The sequence below is a fragment of the Stegostoma tigrinum genome, unplaced genomic scaffold (genome assembly GCF_030684315.1).
Source record: "Stegostoma tigrinum isolate sSteTig4 unplaced genomic scaffold, sSteTig4.hap1 scaffold_70, whole genome shotgun sequence".
NCBI classification, from domain to species: domain Eukaryota; kingdom Metazoa; phylum Chordata; class Chondrichthyes; order Orectolobiformes; family Stegostomatidae; genus Stegostoma; species Stegostoma tigrinum.
The window spans coordinates 2029702-2052238 of NW_026728643.1; the positions used below are offsets into that span (position 1 = coordinate 2029702).

The 22537-nt window shown below is 39.8% G+C and overlaps 1 protein-coding gene across 1 annotated transcript in view; it reads left to right on the forward strand.

The window, feature by feature from the left end:
* LOC132209185 (ral guanine nucleotide dissociation stimulator-like 1) overlaps positions 1-22537 on the forward strand; it is a 56742-nt gene that overhangs the window by 20699 nt on the left and 13506 nt on the right. The window contains exons 8-18 of the mRNA XM_059644329.1: positions 2264-2341; positions 4309-4395; positions 5052-5129; positions 10257-10450; positions 11081-11208; positions 13346-13561; positions 15572-15675; positions 16464-16542; positions 19236-19322; positions 19885-19917; positions 21757-21908. Coding sequence (XP_059500312.1) covers positions 2264-2341; positions 4309-4395; positions 5052-5129; positions 10257-10450; positions 11081-11208; positions 13346-13561; positions 15572-15675; positions 16464-16542; positions 19236-19322; positions 19885-19917; positions 21757-21908 — 1236 coding nt within the window. The remainder of the gene's footprint in view (positions 1-2263; positions 2342-4308; positions 4396-5051; positions 5130-10256; positions 10451-11080; positions 11209-13345; positions 13562-15571; positions 15676-16463; positions 16543-19235; positions 19323-19884; positions 19918-21756; positions 21909-22537) is intronic.

Genomic DNA, 22537 nt, shown 5'->3' on the forward strand with positions numbered 1-22537 from the left:
CTGTGCTTCATTCATAATACATAACATGAAAAGAAATTGCTGTGAATATAGTAGCTCTTGAAAGATTATGTCACCATTCGAGACGATAAAAATCACATTAAAGAAACAGCTTTACTCCCTCCGAGGCCATTGCCCGTAATTAAATCAATGACACATTTCAGCCTTTGATCCATAGAAAACATTTTAAAATGTTCAGTGAAAATTTGATTGGCCCTCAACATCCAGACCTTGGTGGTCTAACTTGCAACAATGCTAAACTGCGAAACCTCCCACCTCCCCTCAAATGCACCAGCCAATGTAACTGGAGTGTCCTACATATTTTCTCTGAAAATTTGGAAAGCAAACCATCTAGTGTAGTCATTCATGTGGACTTTGACCTAATGGGGACTTGAAATACAGAGCATTTTGGGATTCAGTATTTATTTTCAATGTTTACAAGTCAGTTGTAGATGCAAATCCTTTTCTTAATTTGTGCTTCATGTGCACTTACAGCTGCAGATATTTTGGCTGTATAGATTGTCGGGTGGGTAGGAATCAAAGTTTGCCAGGCATCTGTGTAACCATGAGGAAGCAAGGTTGATCGGAAATAATTTTGATATGTTTTAATTCTGCTTCATTTGGAATGCAGCATTGTGAAAAGGGAATGATGGGGAACCATTGATTTCTTCAAAATTTTTGTTGCAATGTAATGAATGCCACTCCAGACTATAGCAGTCACATTAAAGTGTCTGCTGGGCTGCCTCCCTCAAAAATTTATAACAGAGACAGTTGTCTGAAATAATAGCATCACCATTGAAGCATCCAAAACACTTAGATGGGAAATTGTTCTCAGATCAATATTGAGGTTATATTTCTGGACAATGTGGCTCTGGTAAAATTGCTAAAGAAATGAGTTAATCTCCTCTACCCCACCTCAGCACTTCTCTGTGTTCCTCCTTCCTGCTCAGCTGCACCCTCCCTACAAACTTACTCCAAGTTCATTGAAGTGTCCTCCAAATGTCCGTAACATTTGAAGAAATATGTCTTCAATTAAGAATGTGACCTGCTCCCCATGTCCGAGCCTTGGTATTTCTCCCATACAATATTGCCATTGAATAATTTGCATTTTGAATTATCTAATTTGGTCATTTGCCATGTGTATTCATGGAGTCAGGCACTTTCACAAGTCAGAGACCTTGAATTAATCCTGAGCTTATTCTGTCCAGATCTTTAACGAAACTCAGAACTGTTAAAGGAGCAGGATAGAAAAATGATTTTTTTTCAGCAAAACAGCCAATGGTGACTAATCTGACCTTAAGCTTCAGTGAATTTGAGCAAAGACAAATTCCTACATCAGTGCTCTGAATCAAACTTTGAGTTACAAGCTGTGCTTGTGAGGGTTGAATTGTCAATAGTCTGTAAAGAGCTTGAGTTTCTTTTTCAGATATGAGGAAGTTAAACTTAAATCCTCTCTTTTGGGATGTTTGTTGTCTGTCCCAGTGCAGAGGTTCTTTATTTGACATCTTTACACCTCATCTACCCACTGGCTCCCCCTCACAGCCACAAATCCCAAGTTGATAAGAGTGCCAGAAATTAAAAATGTGATCATATGCACAAGTAAAATGATTTATTTGGTGTTTTGTGACCAGTTGCAGCTGTGAAAATATTGACATGTCACACTGTGTGGTGGGTGGAAACCTAAGTTTGTCAGAAACTGAAGGAGTAATTGACAAGTAAATTTGATGTGACGACAGATTAAACCTGTTGTATGGTATTTGGGATCTAATACTGTGAAAGGAAACTGTTGGGATTTGCTGTAGGATTATGTCAGGGTTGCCTCAGGAAGATACCCCAATTGGCAGTGCAGTGAGCACCAATCCAGACAATAGCAATCACATGAAGCAACTGCTTCACTGCTTCTGCAATGTTTGGCTTATTTTGAGAGATGGGATAATGTTGAATTAGCATAAAGCTTTCAAAGCTTTTCAGTGGTAGATTAAATTTTGCTTGTCTTTCAGTATCAAGTTCTTGCATAGCCCAGAAACGGCTTTCAACAAGGGTGAAATACTGAAGAAATGGTTTTCTCTCCTTATTGCCCTGCTCTGTCTCTTCCAACCCACACCCCAGCACTGCCTCAATATGAAGGCCTGTGGGCATCCTGTGGAAGTCAAAACAATCCATCTCTCAAGGCTGTGATTTTTTGTTGTTGAATTGGGTTGGATTTAATTCTGGACGAGTTTGCCTGTTCTAAATGACTTAATTTGTCCTCTTTGATCAATTGCAGTTCTGGAAATGTTGACAGTGCAAATGGTGAGGAAAATGGAAGTTGTGTTTCTTCAGGATCCAGCGAAATAATTGCTGAGTAAGTTTAATTGCATGCATGACAAAATGAATCATTATTCAGAATATGACAAAGCGGTAGGATATAGCTGGGGAGCTAGCAGTTTGTGCAATGTTGTATAGCCATCGAATGGTAATAGCCCAGAGACAATGATTTAATAATGTTTGTACCAGCTCTCAAAGAGGGACTTGCCTACGTTCACTCCGAAGTCCTTTTACTGTGTAATACTGCGAAACCTCTCCTTTAGAAAATTGTAGCTCACTTTTGAAGACCTCAATTGAAGCTGCATCCACCACACAATGAGGCAGAGCTTTCCAGTTTCCAATGATGCTATTTAAAAAAAAAATCCTTGTCACCATTGGTTCTTTTTGCTGATCATCTTAAATCAGTGTCCTTTTCTTCTTAAGCCTTCTGTCACAAGGAACCGATTGTTCTTATCCATTCCAACCAAATCCCTTATAATTTTGAACACTTTTAAAATCACTTCTTAGTCTTCTCCAAGAGCAGCCCAAGCTCCTTCAGCCTCTCCACAGGGCTGTCTAGTTTGTCATCTCTGGTAATATTTTTTGTGAATGTTTTGTGCACCCTCTCAAATCCCTTCCTGAAGTGTGGTTGGTAAATACCAGAGTTGAGGGGAAATCAGGAGGTTTTTGTTTAATCATGATTAGTCAGAACATATTTGTTTTTCATACAATGCTCCAATTTTTAAAGTTCAGAATCCTGATGATATCTTCAACCTGCACTACCACTTCTATAATTATTGTGCACACACATACACACACACTATCGATCAAATATCAGACATGGATCATTTCAGGAAGCACCATATCATAAGATATTTATTTTGGCTACAGAAAAGAGGAAGGAACAATCCAGAATAATTTTGATTTGGAGGAGGTCCAACTTCAAAAGGAGCAAGAAGGCGTTTGCAGCAAGTAAGTTTGAACACAAGTTCAGGCAAAACTGTCATGAAACAATAGTCTGTCTTACAGCAGGAGGTTGTTTAGTGACAGTCTCAGAGTGTTCCCACAAGCAGGAAAGTGTGGCAAATGGTACAAATGATGAGGATTATTGATGACCCCAGTGTGTACCGAGTTAATTATGAGTAGTTCAGAAGGGAAGTGTTGAACTAAATGATGCTGGCAGCTAATGTTAAAAGGGAATCCGAATGTCATCCTCCTTTGTGAGCAGTGAAAGGGTAGCGAAAGTGGGGCTAATGGTCATAAATCACTGTTTAATCTTCACAGAGGTAAGGGCCTGGCTGCGATACTATTCAGAAGAAGTTGATGTCCAATTCACGATGAAAAGTAAATAGTTGAGACAAGGATGAGCTGAGGTTGGACAGCATTTTAGAAATGTGAACATTAAACAACTGCAGATGCTGGAAAACTGAAACGAAAATGGAAATTGCTGGAAAAGCTAAGCAGGCCTGGCAGCATCTGTGGCGAGAAAGCAGAGTTAATATTTTTGAGTAATTTGAGCCACTGAGCTTTTACAGCAATTTCTGCTTTGATTAGAACGGCTGGTTGTCCCTGGTGTTGGTAACTCAGAAGGAAGTGAATTGTAGACAACTGAGGATACTGAGAAAGAAAAAAATAGCTTGAGGCTGCAGTGGCACTTTGCACAACAACCTAATGCTGTTTGAATACAGGGGGTGGTATCAGAGGACTGGAGGATTACAACATGTACTATGTTTATGTTCAAAAGTGTGTGGATAAATCCAGCAACTAGATTCATCTTATTGGCGGGACAGCATCACAGGAACTGTAATCCCAGTCTCAAGCAAGAATACTTGGGGAGCATATGGGCTCACATTTTATGCTGACTCAGAAATCTTCACCATCTGGTGTGTAACCTGTTTAATAAAACCATCTGATGGAGGCTTGTCATTCTGAATCTTCAATTTTCATGGGTATTTTAATGGATTTAACTGAAGATGAAAGGGTTTGCTTGAGGTGTTTTAAATTGTTCTTGATGTTCAATTGCAGCTGTGAAAGTGTTAAGTCCAAACACTGTCCGAATTCTGATGAAATTCAGAATTTAAGTTCACCGGAGAAGGGAGCGACAGTCAAGAAGTGAGTTTGATCCAAAATGTGACCATATTATGCTTCATTTGCAATACAGTAGTGTGTAAAGGGAATGGCTGGAGAGCTGGTGGCCATAGGTTGGATAATCAGAAATCTCTTCATGAAGGCAGAGATGTTTCCATGCTGTATGACTCTGTCAGACATACCACAGAAACAAAAACACGGATATCATTCCAGATCATGGCACATTGATGAAGAAACAGCTTCTGAGTTCTTTGCATATTCTCTCCCTAATTCTGAGGAACAAGCAATACAAAGCACAAGCAGCAGTTGCATGTGAAGGTGTTGAGTTTATCTCAGACTAAAATTTCTGGACTAATAGCAAATGTAAGCTATTGAAGAAGTGGCTTCACTCCTTGCACCTGCTCCTTTCCCCTGTTACCACCAGCCGCCACCACTGCTGGTGAGCTGCTTTGGCCCTCAAGGGCATTTCTGGTAAACTTCCTGAGGAAATTTAAAGAACGTATTCACTATTTTATGCAGTTTTACATTTAGAGTGTGACCTTGTTTCATAAAGTTAGCTGATCACGGCTTAGGATGCTGAATTTTGAGACTTCATTTCTTATTTTACGGCTGGCAAGCAATTGTAGACCCAAACACCATTTTAATTTGCTTTTTCTTTTGTGGTTTATGATCAATTGCAGAAGCATAGACTTCAACAGATCAAGCTTTCTAGAAGAATATAATTTCAGTCCTGCAGAAAAGGAAACACTAATGAAAATGTAAGTTTGATTTGACATGCAGTGAAATTGTATTTTCAATGTGAAATTTAAGAATGTGAGAAGAATTGCTGGAGAGCCAGAAAGACCTGTAAAATAATGTAGAGCCTTTGTCATGAATATATAAGGCACCCAAAACAGGATGGCAAACAGCACTCCAACCCATAACAATCACATTCAAGAAGCTAAATAATAACTGAAAGAATCACGGACACTGCAATTCAGGGACAAAAATAAAGTTGTTGGAAAAGCTCAGCATTTCTGGCAACATCTGTGAAGGTCAGAATGGAGTTAATGTTTCAGGTCCGGGTGACCCTTCCAGTTCTGAGGGAGGGTCGCTGGACCCAAAATGTTAACTCTGTTTTTGCATTAAAGAAGCTGCTTGCCTTGCATGTCCAATGATTGCATTATTCCTAGAGATTGGCTTGTTTATATTTTTCAGTGTAAATCATCCAAAATTCTTTGTCTTTTGGAATTGTTTGTCCTACATTATCACGCTTTTGGGGTTGTTTATCTCAGATTGTCATTAGTCTAGTTTGTGATAATGATGCATTATTGCAGGAATGGTTTTCCTCTTCACACCACTTTATTAGAAGTTATCCTGCAAACTTCCTGTGAATAGTTGAAACCGAATGATACCGCTATCTAGAGCAGTCAGATACTTGGCAAGCGGTTTGTTTGTGGTGTCCTGACTTTGGTAGCCCTCCCACTCCGTGCTGCTGTTGTACATTTTGCACATAATCGATCTTGAATTAATACTTCCTGAATCTATGAAATCCAAATGATCTTGTGAAATGATTTTTCATGTTTGAAGTTTGTAAACTAAGTGCTTTCAAAGATATTTGACTGTAGAAAGCATCGCACAAATGCATCTCTAGCTGGAATTCTAGTTATTTTTGAGCTGTACCAGATTGCTGAGGTTGTTTTACTGCTCTGAATAAGATTAGATTACCTACAGTGTGTAAACAGGCCCTTCGGCCCAACAGGTCCACACTGTCCCTTGAAGCATCCCACTCAGATCCATTCCCCGAACACGAAGGGCAATTTAGCACACGGCTGATCCGCCCAGCCTGCACATCTTTGGACTGTGGGAGGAAACTGGATCACTTGGAGGAAACTCACTCAGACATGGGGAGAATGTGCAAACTCCTCACAGACAGTCACCCAAGGCTGGAATCAAACCTGGGACCCTGGAGCTGTGAGGTGGCAGTGCTAACCGCTGAGCCACCATGCTGCCCTGCATGACACTTTGGCTGCATGGGGTTAAAGATGGGATTATTCTTCTTTGTCTGGCCATTCGATTAAACTCTGTGCTTTTTGATTAAGACAAAAGAACATTTATCCAATAGATTTGAGTGCTGGACTGGACTTGGGGACTTTAAAATTTGAGATTCTTGCCTTTATATATACAGTGATTTATTTTCTTTTGTACATGGTTTGCTTACTCATTTATTTTGTTTTCTTGAGTTGATATTGTTTGTCGTTTTTACAATCAAGAAAGCCAATGCCTGAAGGGCCAAGCACAGAAAAATTACTTGTGAGCAAATACAAAGGCAAATTTTTGCAGTATTGCATTGAGAAAAATGGTCAATTTGAGGGAGTGAGGATTTTCATGGAATATTTTTACTTCAGATGCAATAGCAAGCGTTCACAACTGGGCTGCACTGAAGTTCGAAATAAAGCTCAAACAATTTATGAAAAATGCAGCAAAGGAAAAATCCCTCTCGTTAATCAAACAAATAGGACACAGTTGGCCAGGCAGCATCAGAGGAGCAGAAAAACTGATATTTCGGGTCTGGGCCCTCCACCAGAAATTTTCTGAAGATCGGTCCAGACCTGAAATGCCAGCTTTCCTGAGCCCCTAGTCTGCTAGCCTGCTGTGTTCATCCAGTTCCACACCTTGTTATCTCAGACTCCAGCATCAGCAGTACCTACTAACTCAGAACACAGTTGGGATGCCTTGTGCATTGCTATTCACTCTAACCCACCCAGTTGTCTTTTTGGGTAAATGAAACAAAGTTTTAGAAATCTAAGCCACAGGGCATGGTGGTTATCTGGAAATTTTTCTCCAACACCTAGCTATTCATGTCTGGATGAACACAGCTAATTGTGGATACCAAATTGGTCCTGATTAATTTCACAATATTCCTGTACTAATGTCTCAAGAGACATATAGGGATGAAGTGTATAAAGGAACCTAAATTATCCTGATTCCCGATTGAGGACAGTGTAATCCTCATGAAAGTAATGTGCTCGTTTGGTATGTTTTTTGGTATGTTAATCTCCTTTTAAATTCAAGTTTTTTGGGTTGAGTTCTTTTTCTACAGAATAGTAGCTTACAACCTGTCAGTTTGACATTGAAGAAAACACAGATATTTAGGGGTTGAGTAAAAGCATGGTTTTAAAGGAACAGCTTGAGTGAGGGCAGAAGAGGCAGGAATCTATCCAGTGAAGTTGTCATCGGTGAAACAATTAATCTCAGATGCGCAAGTGGCCAGAATTGAAAAGAAAGACAAAAGTGCACCCGTACATAATTATTTCAATTCTGGAACGCTCTAATACTTTAAGAATACGCTTCTCTCCAGTGCCATTGCAATCTAAGATTATGTTGTGCTCGCTTTAGGAAATGATCCTTTTAGATGGTGGAAGGATGATAATGAGTAATTAAATGAAATGATGTTGTACACTGCAGCTGATTAAAGGTTTCAGATTACTCGGTGGGGATGTAGTAACTTGTTAATGAATCTATTGGAAACAGAGACTTTAATTCTAGTGGGACGACAGAAAAGTGTTTTGGGTCAAATTTTGGACTCAGCACAGTACTAATTAAGTTCTACCATATTGTCAGCAGGGTAGAGGCTCTTTAGCTCAGCAACTTATTTCCCAGCCATGAAGGCTTTCAGTAGGAAATGGAATTTTTTGGTTTTGTGATCTTTTGAATTGATTTTTCTTTATATATATTTTTGGAGGGTTACTGTTCGAGTGTTTGTAATGTGACCTAGGCATTTCTGAATGATTCAGGACCAAATGAGCCCAGGCAACTTCCTTAGGTCATGTTTCCAGTGTGTTTCAGTTAGTCACTGTTTCCGAGAGGTAACATAACAAATAACATTTCCACAGCCTTGTCCCTCCATCTCTGCAATTTCCTTGTGTCCACTTCGGACGTTTCTCTTTTTTCCTGTCCAGTTTCACTTTTTTGCCTATCCCAGATTATGTTTGTCCTGTTGTTACCAGCCATGGTTTCAGCTGTTGAGACTCGAAAATCTGAAATGCACAGTATGCTTTTCTCCATTTTGTAAAAAGCTGATTAAAAACTTCACCTTTTATCAAGCTTTTCATGATTCTTCTGACCTCACTGAAAAACAATCTCTTGACATTTCCAAAATGAGTCACTTCATTTCATAATTTGCCATGTTCACTAGTTAATATCATACAGCACCTTACCAGTATGGGCCAGCTGTGTTTTTGAATCATTGCAAAAGAGTACAACCTATGCCAACTGATCTGAAAGCAGATGAAGTCAAAATAGCCCCTCCAGTGTGAACTATTTCTAAGTCGTATATCTTTCTCAAACAACAAGAGGCTATTGCTGCATATGGCACTGTGGCTGCCTAGCACTTCCTACACCAACCACTGTTTAACAGGAATGGAGCTGATGAAGTCTGAATCAAGCCCCAATGTCTGTGTGTAATGTTTCACACCATGTAATTTCTGTGCTGTCATGATCTATTATGAACGGGCTCAAATAGGTGATCATCGGTTTCAGTGTAGGGCTGCAGATAAAGAAATTCCAAATTAAAAACTAGAACAGCACTTTCAGCGTAAAATGTTCCATGTAAATTGGCGATGCTAATCAAACAAATGTTTACTTTTTGGAGTCTTTGGAAAGTCAAAGGTTTCTCCGACCTACTGCATCATAGACCATAGCTGCAACTCAGTCCATCTCCCAATTCACAACAAGACTCATCATTCTGATGTTTGCTGGCCCACGTTGTCTCTTGGTTGACCAATGTCTGAACTTTAGATTTTTTTTCGAAAAAACTTTCAATTCTTGTGTTCACATCCTTTCATGTTCTTATTTTGCTTTAGTCTGGAATTATTTTAGGTCCCAAACTTTGCCTGGAACTTTTCTGTTCTGCCACGTCCAGTGTGGTGTGTACTACTTGATTTTTTTCATCAGCCCACCACCGTTAGTGCTACTTCCTGCAGATGTGTAGTTCCTTCCTCGAGACATCACCATCTCTCGCCTTTAAGAAACTCATGAAGAGTCACTATGACCAAATGTTTGGACATCTGTTTGAATATCTCCTCCTTTGTCAGTTTTTGAATGGTTAATCTGCTGTGAAGTGCCCTGGGGAGTTTTTCTGTGCAAAGCGTTCGATTTCAGTGGTGTGATGACTTCTCTGTGCAGCTGATGTCTTGTTGCAAAAAAGTAACCATTGATTTACCTGTGAAATAATGCTACGTGGCCTCTCAGTATTAGCCAGGCAGTTAAAATAAGTGAATTGAAAGCTGACTATGTTGGAGTATTTCATTATTCACCTGCAACTAGACCCAATTTATCCATGTTACCGAGGTATCCAAGTACTGGCAATGCAACTCCCAGAACAAACGCAAACAAATCATCATTATCCTTGTGTTTTTCTTTGTTCATCTGATTTGTCCCATTTGACTTTTATAAAGAAGATTTTTTGTTAAAGCTCACTTTCTCTTTACTAGTAAACTCTAAACACGAAGAGGTCCTGCTGGTGTAATAAGTAACCTCAGACACATGTGAAATCACTTTATACGTGAGCCTTAAGCTTACCTGTGCAATCTACAAAGAAGAAAACTTGGAAACATGGCCAACTTGCAGTTTCCATCCATGGCCAGCGTAATTCTAACTTGGACAGTCATTTCTTCATCATTGGGTCAAAGTGCCACACAGCCCCCCTCTGATGGCACAGCAGGATCACCATTGCCATGTACACTGCAGCAGTTCAAGATGGCAGCTCATCTCCTGTGTGAGCACGATGACCCCATATTCCAACTTTAATCTATTGCATTGACATTTGTAGAATTAGAAGCTTTTTTTTCCCCACATGTTTTGCTTCCCCGATGAACAGTTGTTAACTCTGACTTTATTTCCAGTGCTATTCCTGAAATTCTCGAAATCTGGCTGGAGGAGTCTGCCGAAGACTTTCGTCAAGTTCCAACTTACTCTTGTCTCCGGAAGGTACTTTCCTACTTGAACCAAACAGTGCCAGGGTCAGATGCTGAACATCGGGCCCAGAAACTCCTGAGTCGGTTTTTGGCGGAGGAAACAGCGGAGAAAGAGATGTTCAGTAAGATTTACAATTATGTTGCAAAAATGTGGTTTTAATTCAGGGTGCCTCCCTACAAGTTTGTGTGCGGCTTGCCCCTCTGTCTCAGGATTTAGTTCATTTTGGTTTCCTTTGACAAGCTTCAAAATTACTTCCAAATTTTTGGATAAACGAAGTTAATTAAAATTATTGCTGAGTGCTTACCCCTGTACTAATTGCATGATGTACAAGACCAAATTCTGCATAGAATTGATACTCTCATATGGTCCGATAAGACCCAGCAGCATGTAATGCGACTTTCTGGACAATTTCCTTTTGAAATGTTTTCATCAATGACATTTTATTTTATAATCTGATGTAATAATTTTGCAAGGTATTGTGAAACAATAGATTGTGATTCAGAATATTTCCTAAAGCCAGAAATTGGGATGGGAATCTGTCATTAAATACAAGTTCTTTTGCAATTGAGATGCTCCCAACAAGAGGATTTCAGTGCAATATCATATTACTTTCACCAAATCTAGATTTAGAAGTATGAATATTAGATAACTATTGGAAACCAATGCACAATTTCTAGTCACAAGTTCGTGAGATATTTTAGAGCAATGTGAACTTTGGGCACAAAATACATGTCTTTCTTCACTTGCACAGAAGGCTACCGTAGAAGAGTCAGATTCTATGTGGGAGAAGAACACGACCAAACCATCGAACAAGTTGACGAAAAGCTCCTGTCCTACCCATCACGCTTCATTGCAGAGCAGCTGACTTTTATGGATGCTGTGAGTAAACAGGAGTCTGGCGGCCAGTCATTCTGAATAAGATGTTTCAGTCAGCAGTAGGCATCTGAATCTCTCTGTATTGTTTAATGCTATTACTGCTCCACCAGTCATTATAACTGAATTCCCTTCAAAATGCAGTCTTCCAAGATGTTAAAATGTGTTGTTTGACGTGTGACTTCAGTATCTCGCTTGAAATACCTGCCAACTAAAACTTCAGCACTTGTCATTTGTTTTGAATGAACGCCATGTGAAATAAGTGACCCGAGAGAGCACTGAAAATCCTTTGTAACTTAGTGTTGAAACTTTACAAAATGAATAGTATTTCAGGGTAAAAGTTTAATTGTTTCATCATAACAGTCACTGTTTCTTCAAGAGTCCACTGATTTTGTTTGTAGTATCCAGGATGGCAATTTTGTTGTTTTCCCAGAATCTTCTGGAGTGGGATCAGCCACGGGGTATTCCAGTCTAGTCTCCAAGGTGGCTTGATGCCTACCTCTACAAAATGAGACTCGTGGTTGCTGAATCAAAATTTGAGTTATGTCAAAGTCTGGTCATAGGCTTAGGCTTGAAGTGGAAGTTCAGTGGTCTGTATGACAGCATTGGGTGTGACTCTAGAATGTAAGTAGTCCTCTAGGTCTCAAAAATCCTAAGCAGATGTTCATGTTCAGAACAGGGGTGCAGCAATCTCATCTGGAAGTGACCAGTTTGTCAAAAGTAGGTTTTGGTTATGGGATAAGAGATAATGGGAACTGCAGATGCAGAAGAACCCGAGCTAACAAAGTGCAGAGCTGGGTGAGCACAGTTGCTCCGAAGATGCTGCTTGGCCTGCTGTGTTCCTCCAGCTCCACACTTTGTTATCTCAGTTTGTTAAGGGGCAGCTGCTTTTCTGCACAGAGTTCCAAAGGTAACTGTCTGTTTTGACTGCAGTCTCTGTTGCATATGTGTATGTATATACCGACTGGCACTTAGAGTCTAATCATGTGACATAATGATGACAACAGCCATTTTTGGTGGGAAGCAACCTAGCTGGGTGTCTGTTGAGGAATGTAGCTGCTTTTCTTTTGTTGAACCATCGAGATCTGCAGTGAGGGTTGTGAGTCTTTGTCAAATCAGTGGTTTGACCTGGTGAATATTAAAGCGGTTTTTTTGATCCTCATCGCTAGTTTTTTTCTTTACAATGCAGAGCCAGGGGGCTGAAGCATTAAACAGCAGGAGTTTTATTATGTAGTTTGCTGTCGAGGCAGCAGGGTTACCCGAAGCTATTCCTTGCCGGAAATGATCGCTGACATCATTGTGGCGTGATCAGACTGTTAAAAGTGAGAGCCCACCATGCTTGCATAAACATGCAACAGTTTCCCACTCGATGGTTTCTGAGCATTCCATTCTATTCCAACCTGTCACAGCCAACTCTGGCTTTGAAAGTGACGAGACTGACAAATTTCTCCATTCTGAATGAGTTTACGGGGATCTGAAGGAGCTATTTGCCGGTTGTGTTAACTTTCACTGTTGGGGCATAATTGTTGATGGGAGTTGCTCATCTTGAAGAGGGACACAGAAGGACATTATGCAATCTGAATGGCCAGTTGACAAGCTTGGACGTTTGGCAATATTCGTGTTCAGCATGAAACCAACAGTGGGGAAGTGTTGACATTGAGATCTGTTGAACCAACAGAGGGCCGGGCTGCCATTGTGTTCTGTCAACCTGCCTTGGTGCGAGAAGTAGACATGATGCAGGGCCGCTATACTGATGCCCAGCCTGTCTAGCCTGTGGGCCACCAGGGCTGAGCATCTGTAGCAGTGACTATTGCCAGCAGAGCCGTGCATTGATGGTGTGCGTGGAGCCAACAGTCGGAGTTGGGTGGAGATAACCGGTGATTTTAAATCTAACCTACAAATAGGAAGCAGATGACTGAAAATTCGAGGGTTTTGATCTGTCTGAATAGCCAATGTGCCCTTGTGCATCAATGTGAGTATTATATAGCCAGTCGTTGACAATATAGCATGCAGTTTTAATGTACAATTGCAAACTAGCAGGACGAATGTACCCATGGATGGACAAATCTTGTTTGTCGTTCATTGCTTAAAACATGGCACGACTGACACCTTTAACCTTTGTTTCCTTTTTATTTTTGATTAGGATCTTTTTCGGAAACTTGTGCCCAGCCAATGTTTAGGGTCCATCTGGTCTCAACGAGGGAAGGAAGAAAAACAGCATCTGGTATCAACCGTCCAGGCCACCATGACACAGTTCAATAATGTTACAAAATGTGTCACCAGCACCATATTAAGACCTCAACAGTTGAAACCATGGCAGACGGCTAAAATCATTGAGAAATGGATTGATGTTGCCCAGGTACACTATTCTTTATTGGTTTTTAGCCTTTGTGACATGTTAAAGTCCACAGTGCATGAAACAACCATGGTGGAAGAGAGCAAGCCGTTAACACTATGTGTTGATATGTCCAAGGTTTGAAAGCCTCTTGAATTGGTGAGCAGAATACTTTTCTGAATAAGAGTTGAATGCTTCATGGAAAATCCTAGCATTCATAATTTCTGTAGTGCTGGCTGCTAATAGTTCTTGCCTCAGTTTACAGTTGCATTGAAATATTAATGTACTTTTTTCTAATCAAAAATATTTATGTGGATAAAAAAGGCAAACTGATTTCAGATTTTTACTGGCCCTTCAAAAATGAAGTTAGTTATTGGGCATTACATAGTGTTATTTGCCTCCCTTCCAAGCCGTAATCAGTTTATGAAACAGTGTACATTTTATTCCAAATGTTCTGCATTCTGTGTGCCTACATGACGGCCCTTCAGTAACTTGCCTGGTTGTCTGTTTCCTATGTGTTTGCCAAAGGAATTTGTCTCAGCATGTTAGTCAGCAATCGGGAAAAGAGTGAGGAAGGGCTGTCAGATCTGATACCAGGTTTGTACTTGTCGCCAACATGTGGCATTCCCACTCGTACATTTGGAAAGGATCAGGATAGGAACCGAGTAATTAACTAATTAAGTAAAGGAAGTAATTGATTCTTACTGATTTTGTAATCCTAAATTGCACTGGATTTTGCAACAAAACTGTACTTTCAATGTATTTTCCCGTATACACGTGACAACAAAATATTCATTGATTACTAAGGTTTGGAATGAAAGTTCACAATAATTCTGTTGCCAGCTAATTTAGAGAAGTCTGGTTTGGGTCTTGGCAACACTGCCTGCATCAGTTTTGACTCGTTAAGAGTCTTGAGGCATTAATGGGACCTTGATGGGGATTTGAAAGTCTGTCTCCAGTTTTACAATATGGAGCAGTTCACCCGAATGTAGGCTGACTCCCAGTCGTAGACATGGATGAAGGAGTTGCTGACATATACACTGGTGCTATCAAAGGCTATTCTGAAGAGGAATCACTTGATCACTTGGCTGACTTTTCTAGTTCTGATTTTGACTTTTTACAATAGTTGGCAAGGAGTGGCTTCCATGTTGAAGTGCCCTCCGTTACTTCCATTTTACTGCAGCAGCTTTATTTCCCTGAAGCCAGAAGACTCTGGGCTTGAGAACCTACCTGCTGGCCCTAATCAGATAAGGCACTTATGATTATGCCAATTGACGCACCTCCAAAGAAATCCCAAATGGTGTGATCACCCTGCCCCTCCCTGGCCTTCCTCCCCAAGCAGAAGTGGCTTTGAGACCTGATAACAAACACTCGCAGGCTTCCTCCTCGTCTCCACCACAACCCAAAGTACACATTTGGGAGGTTTGATTTGATCCAGTTTTCTCCCTACCTCCAACAGGTTGGGGGGGTGGTGGCAAACAGATGAAGGACATTCAGCTGCTAATCTAGGTAAGATTAGTTAACTCAGTATCAATAACGTAGTGACTCATAAAAGTAGACCCAATTTCCTGATTTGTCTGTTTTCCCTCGAATGAGTATCTCACGTGACTGGTCCTGCCCTCCTATTCTGTCAGATAATACAACCTATCATTCATTTATGAGCAAAATGTGATGGATATAACAAAGATGATTACCCCGCCTCCACCCCCTACCTTTGCCACTTCTACCACTCAGATGCCCATGTCTCAATCCTACTCATTTTAAGCTCTCCTTTGGTGTCAGTACTCATATCTAACCAGTCACAGGCTGGCAGCAAGGGAACTGAAAAGGTTGTCTCAGAGGGATACAAAATGAATATCAAGGTTTGAGTTGCCAAGAATCATGGAATTCTTTCCCTCAAAAAGTTTGTTTGTTAATGCTGTTATTTTCTCAGCTAACATTTTACTGATAGAACCTTTTTAAAAAGTCTGAGGTGTTGGGTAATGGGGAGTCACTGCTTTTTCCACAGAACTCACAGCTTTTTTTCTCTGACAGGAATGTAGGACTTTGCAGAATTTCTCGTCAGCGCATGCAATTACCACGGCATTGCAATCGAATAGTGTGTTCAATTTGAAGAAGACTTGGGCAGCCGTGTCAAAGTAAGTCATTGTTCAGAAAGAGCCTTGTAATATTTATTTAATAAATATGAGGGAGGAAATTGCAGGTTTGACCTCCAGGTTTACTTGCACAAGTGATCTTCACACGCTCGGTGCATTAACAGGATTACCAGAGGCACTACAGTGCAATCCTAACAATTGGCTAATTGGCAGAATCTTTCATTTTTTCACAAAGGAGCGAAGAGTTAATTTGTTTAAGTGGAAAAAGAAAACTGTTTGGCAACTTGAAATATTTAACTATCGTGTTCCAAAACTGATCTGCTGTTGGATGTAACGTAACACAGTTTCCTGTGGATATGCTGTGATGGGGTGATATAAGCCAGAGGTTTATGTGGGATACTAAAATACAAAGACAACAATTATTTTAATCTCCCAAGAAAGCACTCTATAACACTTTGAAGTGCACACCTGTAGTTTATGTTCGTGTGCCTCAGACCATTTGATCATGGTTGTGTTTTTGTAGGCAGCTTGGGAATGAAATCTCTCTTGCTGCAATGACATTCACCAAAACGACTGCACACAAGAGCTTTTGCGGCACAATGGCAGTATCCCCATCCCTGGGTTTCAACAATCAGGGTTCAAGTTCTACCTGCCCCAGAGATTGCCAAAACATTTCTGAACAATTGGGTTAAAATAACTATACTTATTGTAAAAATGCTTCACTGCCATTCACTGTCTGTATTACTTGCTTATTTGTCAGGTTCCGTATCAGCTGTTTGTTATCTTGACTCTATTCTGTCAAGAGTAATTTGTCTCATTCTCTTGACTAGGAGCAGTAAGACAACATTTGAAGACCTTTCAAACAATGAAGAAGATAACTTTATAGCAAGTAGAGAGCTGCTAATGGAGGTAAGGTGTTGCACTTGGCCCAGTGTGACTATATTCAGGGCATGATCAATAGTTTCTAGTAAAATATCTGCAATGAACTCAGTTGGTGACTGAATGCGTACAGATTCTGTCAATCAATACTGCAACAGGAGTATATGTATTGCAGTCCAGGTGGTCTGGCTTGGCTCAAGTCTTCCAAGATTGTTTTGTCATGATTCTTATAATTGCTGATGATATTGCAGTTAACATTTTAATCGACATCTAATTTGGTTATACTGCAGTGATGCAGCCTTCATAGATTATCTTTCTCAGTGTTCATTATCTTGGAAATTTGAACTGAAGCAATGTCTATGATGCAGTAATGCAGCCTTCATAGATTATCTTTCTCAGTGTTCATTATCTTGGAAATTTGAACTGAAGCAATGTATATGATGCAGTGATGCAGCCTTCATAGATTACCTTTCTCAGTGTTCATGATCTTGGAAATTTGAACTGAAGCAATGTCTATGATGCAGTGATGCAGCCTTCATAGATTATCTTTCTCAGTGTTCATTATCTTGGAAATTTGAACTGAAGCAATGTCTAAAGTGCGATATGTGCCAATTTCTTTTTCTTTTGCTTTGTACACCTCAAGGGCCTTGTAATTAATAAAAGCCAAGGCAAAACATTAAGAGATTTAACTGGTTCTCATAAGTGTTTTTACTCAATTACCATGTCTTCCTTTTCTTGTTCTCTGCAGTCAGAACTATTTGCTGCGTAGGAATGGAGAGATATTCATATCTCTTTGTTCAGTATTTCAGACATCAACTATCTAGTTTCAACTAGCTTGGATGAAAACTGACAAGTTTCTAGCCATTCCTCCTCACTCCTTTTATCATGCTCTTTGTCCACTCATTTTGCTCCTGAATTTGACAAAATAACAGAATAATTGGTCAGATATAAATATTTTGGTGCCACTTTACCAAACTAGTTGTCCAGCTCAGAAAATAGTCAACGTTTTCTTATTCTCTAAATCATTCTTAGATGGAATTGAAACACTTTTAAGCTGGTATTTGAAGAGGGAGAAATGCAGTAATCATGCTAGCATGTTGTCAGTTTGACAGACACTCCATTTTTCAAACTGCTCAATGTTCTAGTTGCAGTGAACTATCTTTTTACATTGCTTTCCAGATGTTTGCCCCAGAATTTCTACTGCCCTGCTGTCACACTTTGTTTATTGTGTGTTGTGATTGGTGCACTGTACAGAATTTCAACATATTTTTCTGATCTAGATTGAATCTAAAAGTAGGTTTGCTTTTATAATCAAAAATGTGTGCTCTGCATGATGATTGTTTTTGTGGTGCAAAATTCTGTAAGTATACAGGGGAAAATGTGAGTTCATGATTGGACAGTTGTATAACTTCCATAAAGCTTTCTCCCAGATTATGCAGTGAATTACAGTGCATGGTTTGCTAATCTTTCAGCATCTTACACAAATGTGCTTTGGCAGTGGTGCAGGGCACCGCAATAGTTCTTGCTGTGTGTACATTAATGTTCAAGACACAAAAGCTCCAAGTGTGAACAGCAGGTTCACAGATGACACAAGAATTGGAGCGGTAGTAAGTAGCAAAATGCCTTAGTTTTGAGGCACACATTGTTCCAGCTGTGGCTCAACTAATGTTATTTACAGTTCCATCATTACCCCTTTGCTGTTATATTCAGGCAAGTATCCAATATTTTACCAACTTATCCACAGGTCCTCCTGCCTTCAAGAATATGTTTATGCACACACCAAAGTCCTTCTGATCCTCTGTCATCCAGACCCAAAACATCAACTTTCCTGCTCCTCTGAAGCAGCCTGGCCTGCTGTGTTCATCCAGCTCCACACCTTATTATCTCATTGAACATATATTCTCCTGACCTATTCGACCGCCAAAATGCTTCACCTCACACTTTTCTGGATTGAATTCTATTTGCCTCTGTTCAGGCCTTCTAACCAGCCCATATGCGTAACCCGAGAGACTAAGGCTTTTTGCTGTTCACAACCGTCCAATTCTTGTGTCATCTGTGAATCGGCTGTTCATACTTGGAGCTTTCGTGTCTTCAACATTAACGTACGCACAGTAAGAACTATTACTGTACCCTGTGGTATGCTGCTGGATGAAAGCATCAAGTTGCTGAAAAGCCCTTCAAAAATCACATTTACTTCCTGCCGCAAACCCAATTTTGGCTCCAATTTGCCAATTCGATGTATCTCCTAGGCTCTTCGGTTCTGAACCAACCCACCATCTGAGACCATTAAATTATTTCTTCGGGTAAGAGAGGTGTCTAATGAAAAGACCTTGAGAAGAATTATATTCTTGAGTTTAGAAAAAAATGACGTTTAAACTTGTTGAGACAAAGTTTTGGAGATCTGGTGAGGTAAATTGTTTTTATCTTCAAGCGAAATTGCACGTTACGTAGAAAATTTCCAATCTCCAAATGATGAGGTTACACAAATATTGAGTTTGGTTTCCAGTTCACAGATGAGGGATCAAACGTTGAACTTGCCTGGCCTTTATAGATCTAACGTTGCATTCCACTGTATAACTGTCTGAAATTTTGAGTCCTAAATTTTGATTCTAAATAGATTTAGTTGTATGATCAAGGGAATAAATAAGACATGGAGTAGTAATTTTGAGAAATAGGACAATGAGTTCACAATGGATTAAACAAATTCACCTCTCTTTTTCTAGGATATCGTTCAGGGAATTGTGCCGTACCTGGGAACTTTCTTAACAGAATTTTCAGCGCTGGATTCGGCTTTCCCGAATTACCATTCAGTAAGTCTCTCTTACAAGATTTGGATTCCTTATTTGCTGATGAGCGCTATTATTATGGTTTCATTGCAAGCTGCTTGTAGATGAGAATCAAAGCAATAAAAAAAATGAATGAGTTTGATTAATAATCCCAATCAGAATAATTTGATGCTTTGTGCTGTGAATCAAACAATTTGTAAACAAAGGAACATGCAAATCACTTTGCAGTTAATTGAATATGGGTTTAGTTTTTCAAAAGGTTGGATAAATTGCACATCATTTTTATTCTGTACAGGTAAATTGGTTACCTGGATGTCACTACCTTTTGAGCAGTTGAACAGCTGAGAATGTCTTCAGCTTGGTACTGACCTACTTGACTGGAGCAAAGGGCTCTATGTAGTGTCCAAGATATGACCTGGTGGTATGACAGATCATTTGTGATTGGCCTTTGACGATATACTAAAATGGAACCAAGTTTACAGAACTTGTATTTCACTTCTGATCTTTTAAATTTCATGATCTTGTTGTACTGTTTGACCTTTGTACATTTGAATTAATTTTCTTTGTCCTTGTCTATCTCTTACAGAATGGCTTGATCAACTTTGACAAGAGACAAAAAGTGAGTACTGAAAATTGCACTGTACAAAATGTTTGGAATTGTATGAAAGGGGAAAAGCATGCTTTTCAATCTTGTGCTGCTTTATTTGCTTGATGGGGGTGTAGGGGGAGTCCCCAACAGCATCCTAAATGTATATGGTCACTAATAAATCCAATAAAGAATTAAGGAGATGCTTTGTTACTCAGAGCAGCCAGAATGCAGAAGCTGCTGCTACCAGGACTCGTTGAGAGGATGAGCACAGATGTATTTGAGAGAAAGTTAGATGTCAGAAAGGACACAGCGGCATATTTAGAGTTTGAAGCAAGGTGGGAGAGGTGTATAGATCAGCATGGAGCAGTTCAGTCAAATAGCCTGCTTTTGCGCTGCTAATGTGCTGCAATTTACCTTTGAACAGTCACAGCCACGCACAGGATATGCTAGGCGTTATGTGTATGAAGATGTTGTTCAATTAATCTCAGTGTCATGGAAGCTATTTCATTATTGAAGACACTGGATAAACAATCTCTCCATATTAGTATTTTCCTTTAGATGAGAGACATCATTTCGTCATGGGATGTCAGAAATTGAGGGAGTGCACCTGTTTGGATTCTCACTGACTGGGCAGTATGTTTTACTCCATATTTCTGAATTTGGTAATACCAAATTCTCAAACATCCCTGTTGTCATGGCTACTGTTGAGGGTATCATCAAATCCCTATAGTGTGGAAACAGGCCATGCGGCCCAACAAGTTCATAGGGCCACTCTGAAGAGGGTCCCACCCAGACCCATTCCCCATGTGTAATTCACTGAAGCTAAATATCCCTGGGCACTACGGGCAATTTAGCGTGGGCAATCCACCTAACATGCACATCTTTGGACCTTGGGAGGAAACCAGAGCACCCAGAGATAACCCACTCAGATTGTATTTTCATCTTGTACTGCAACATTCAGCAGGCAACCTGAGAATATGAATTTGAGAGGAATTTGACCTTATGGCAAACAATGAATTCTTGCTTACAGAGCTGTAACTTGAGGTCCCTATGAATAGAATAGGTTCCGATCAGAAGCAGCTGATGCTGAATTTGCCAAACTGGGCCATGTGATGTAAAATCAGCTGGGTGGCAAAATAGGCATCCAACGCTGTGTGACTCCAATTCACCAGCTCGGAATGTAATCTGTCAAATGGCCCGCCATTTGTCGTGGCTGATGTGGATGTAGTGAAGTGTTTCTTTTCACTGACCTGTTGAAAACTGGCTGGCACTTTACAACTTGGCAGTAACATGTTGTCAGAGTTTGACTTAGAAAGGTCTGCCCCTTTTTACATGTCAAATTGTGACAAGATTCAACCAAGAAGCCACTGTGGTTGAAAGAAAATAGTCCAGTAACTTCGAGCTGCTCATGGTCCATTCAATTTCATGGTGGTGCAACCTTGAAAAATTAACTCAACATTTTCACCGTCTGTCTTGGCATCAGTTACTATAGATCAGCCACTTATTTTGTACTTGGCAGACTTCCTTTTGCTTGGATGAATGATCTTTCATAACATTTCTTGTCTTCACCCTAAATCAGCTTATGGTTCTTAAGTGAATCATTTTTTAAAATAATCCATCTTTGAAGCACTGTTTTGGGAATTAGTGTCCTGAAACCATCCTGGATAATCTGTACAGAAATTTATCCTTGAAAAGTCACATTTGTGTCATTTATTTCCAAAGCAGAAATATTTTTGTGACATGATGTACTGTGCACTTTGAATAAAGTTATCGATGCTGTTCAAAATACCACAGACTAGGATTTAGCAGGAGCAATTATAGCAGTTTAAACTTGCCTTAACAGCTCATTATTTATTTGTGTTCTTTCAGGAATATGAAATAATTTTGGGTATCAAATCCCTGCAGTTTGCTTGCTCATCTTACACCCTTCGTCCAAACGAGAATTTTCTAGACTTGTTCTTTATGCAACAATACTTAAGTGAGGATAGCGAGTACGTAACTGGTATTGTAGGAGTGTGCAGGTAAAACAGTTAAGGGTTGTGTGTGAAATCTTCTCTCGTTATAATTGCTGTTTAATGCTAGTGAGCTGCCAGATTGTTTACTGTCTTCCTTTTCCTTGGTTTCAAAGTTTTGACAATGAATTCTGACCTATGAGGATAAAGCCAGTTGCTCAATGAATCAATTCTGTTGTGTTGCATCAAAATGCGTTTCATTGGTATATAATAGTGCAGAGTATACTATCACGAAGCCAATGATTGCAGGAAAATGCAAAAAACTTGATGAGTGACCAATTTTAGCAACATGTCCAAGAGCTCCTATTGTGGGTGCACCTACAAATCCAGATGTAAATTGTACCAGTTTTGAGAAATGTTTCTTTTCCTTCCAATTTCTTTTCAAACACATAATCCTATTACTAACATAAAATTAACAATAACCCTACACAATTGGTCAGCATTTTAAAGTATCTTTCAATGGTTGCCTAAAAACATCATTCCCTCATCTCGAAATAGCCACAGTATATTTTTAATAATGCAACCAAAAATAATCTCCAACTGAAAAACAAAACACTTTGCCATTCCTGGACCAGAGTTGATAAAGGAACCAGATTATAGATCACTGAAACTATTTTTTAGTTTTGACAGAGCAGGCT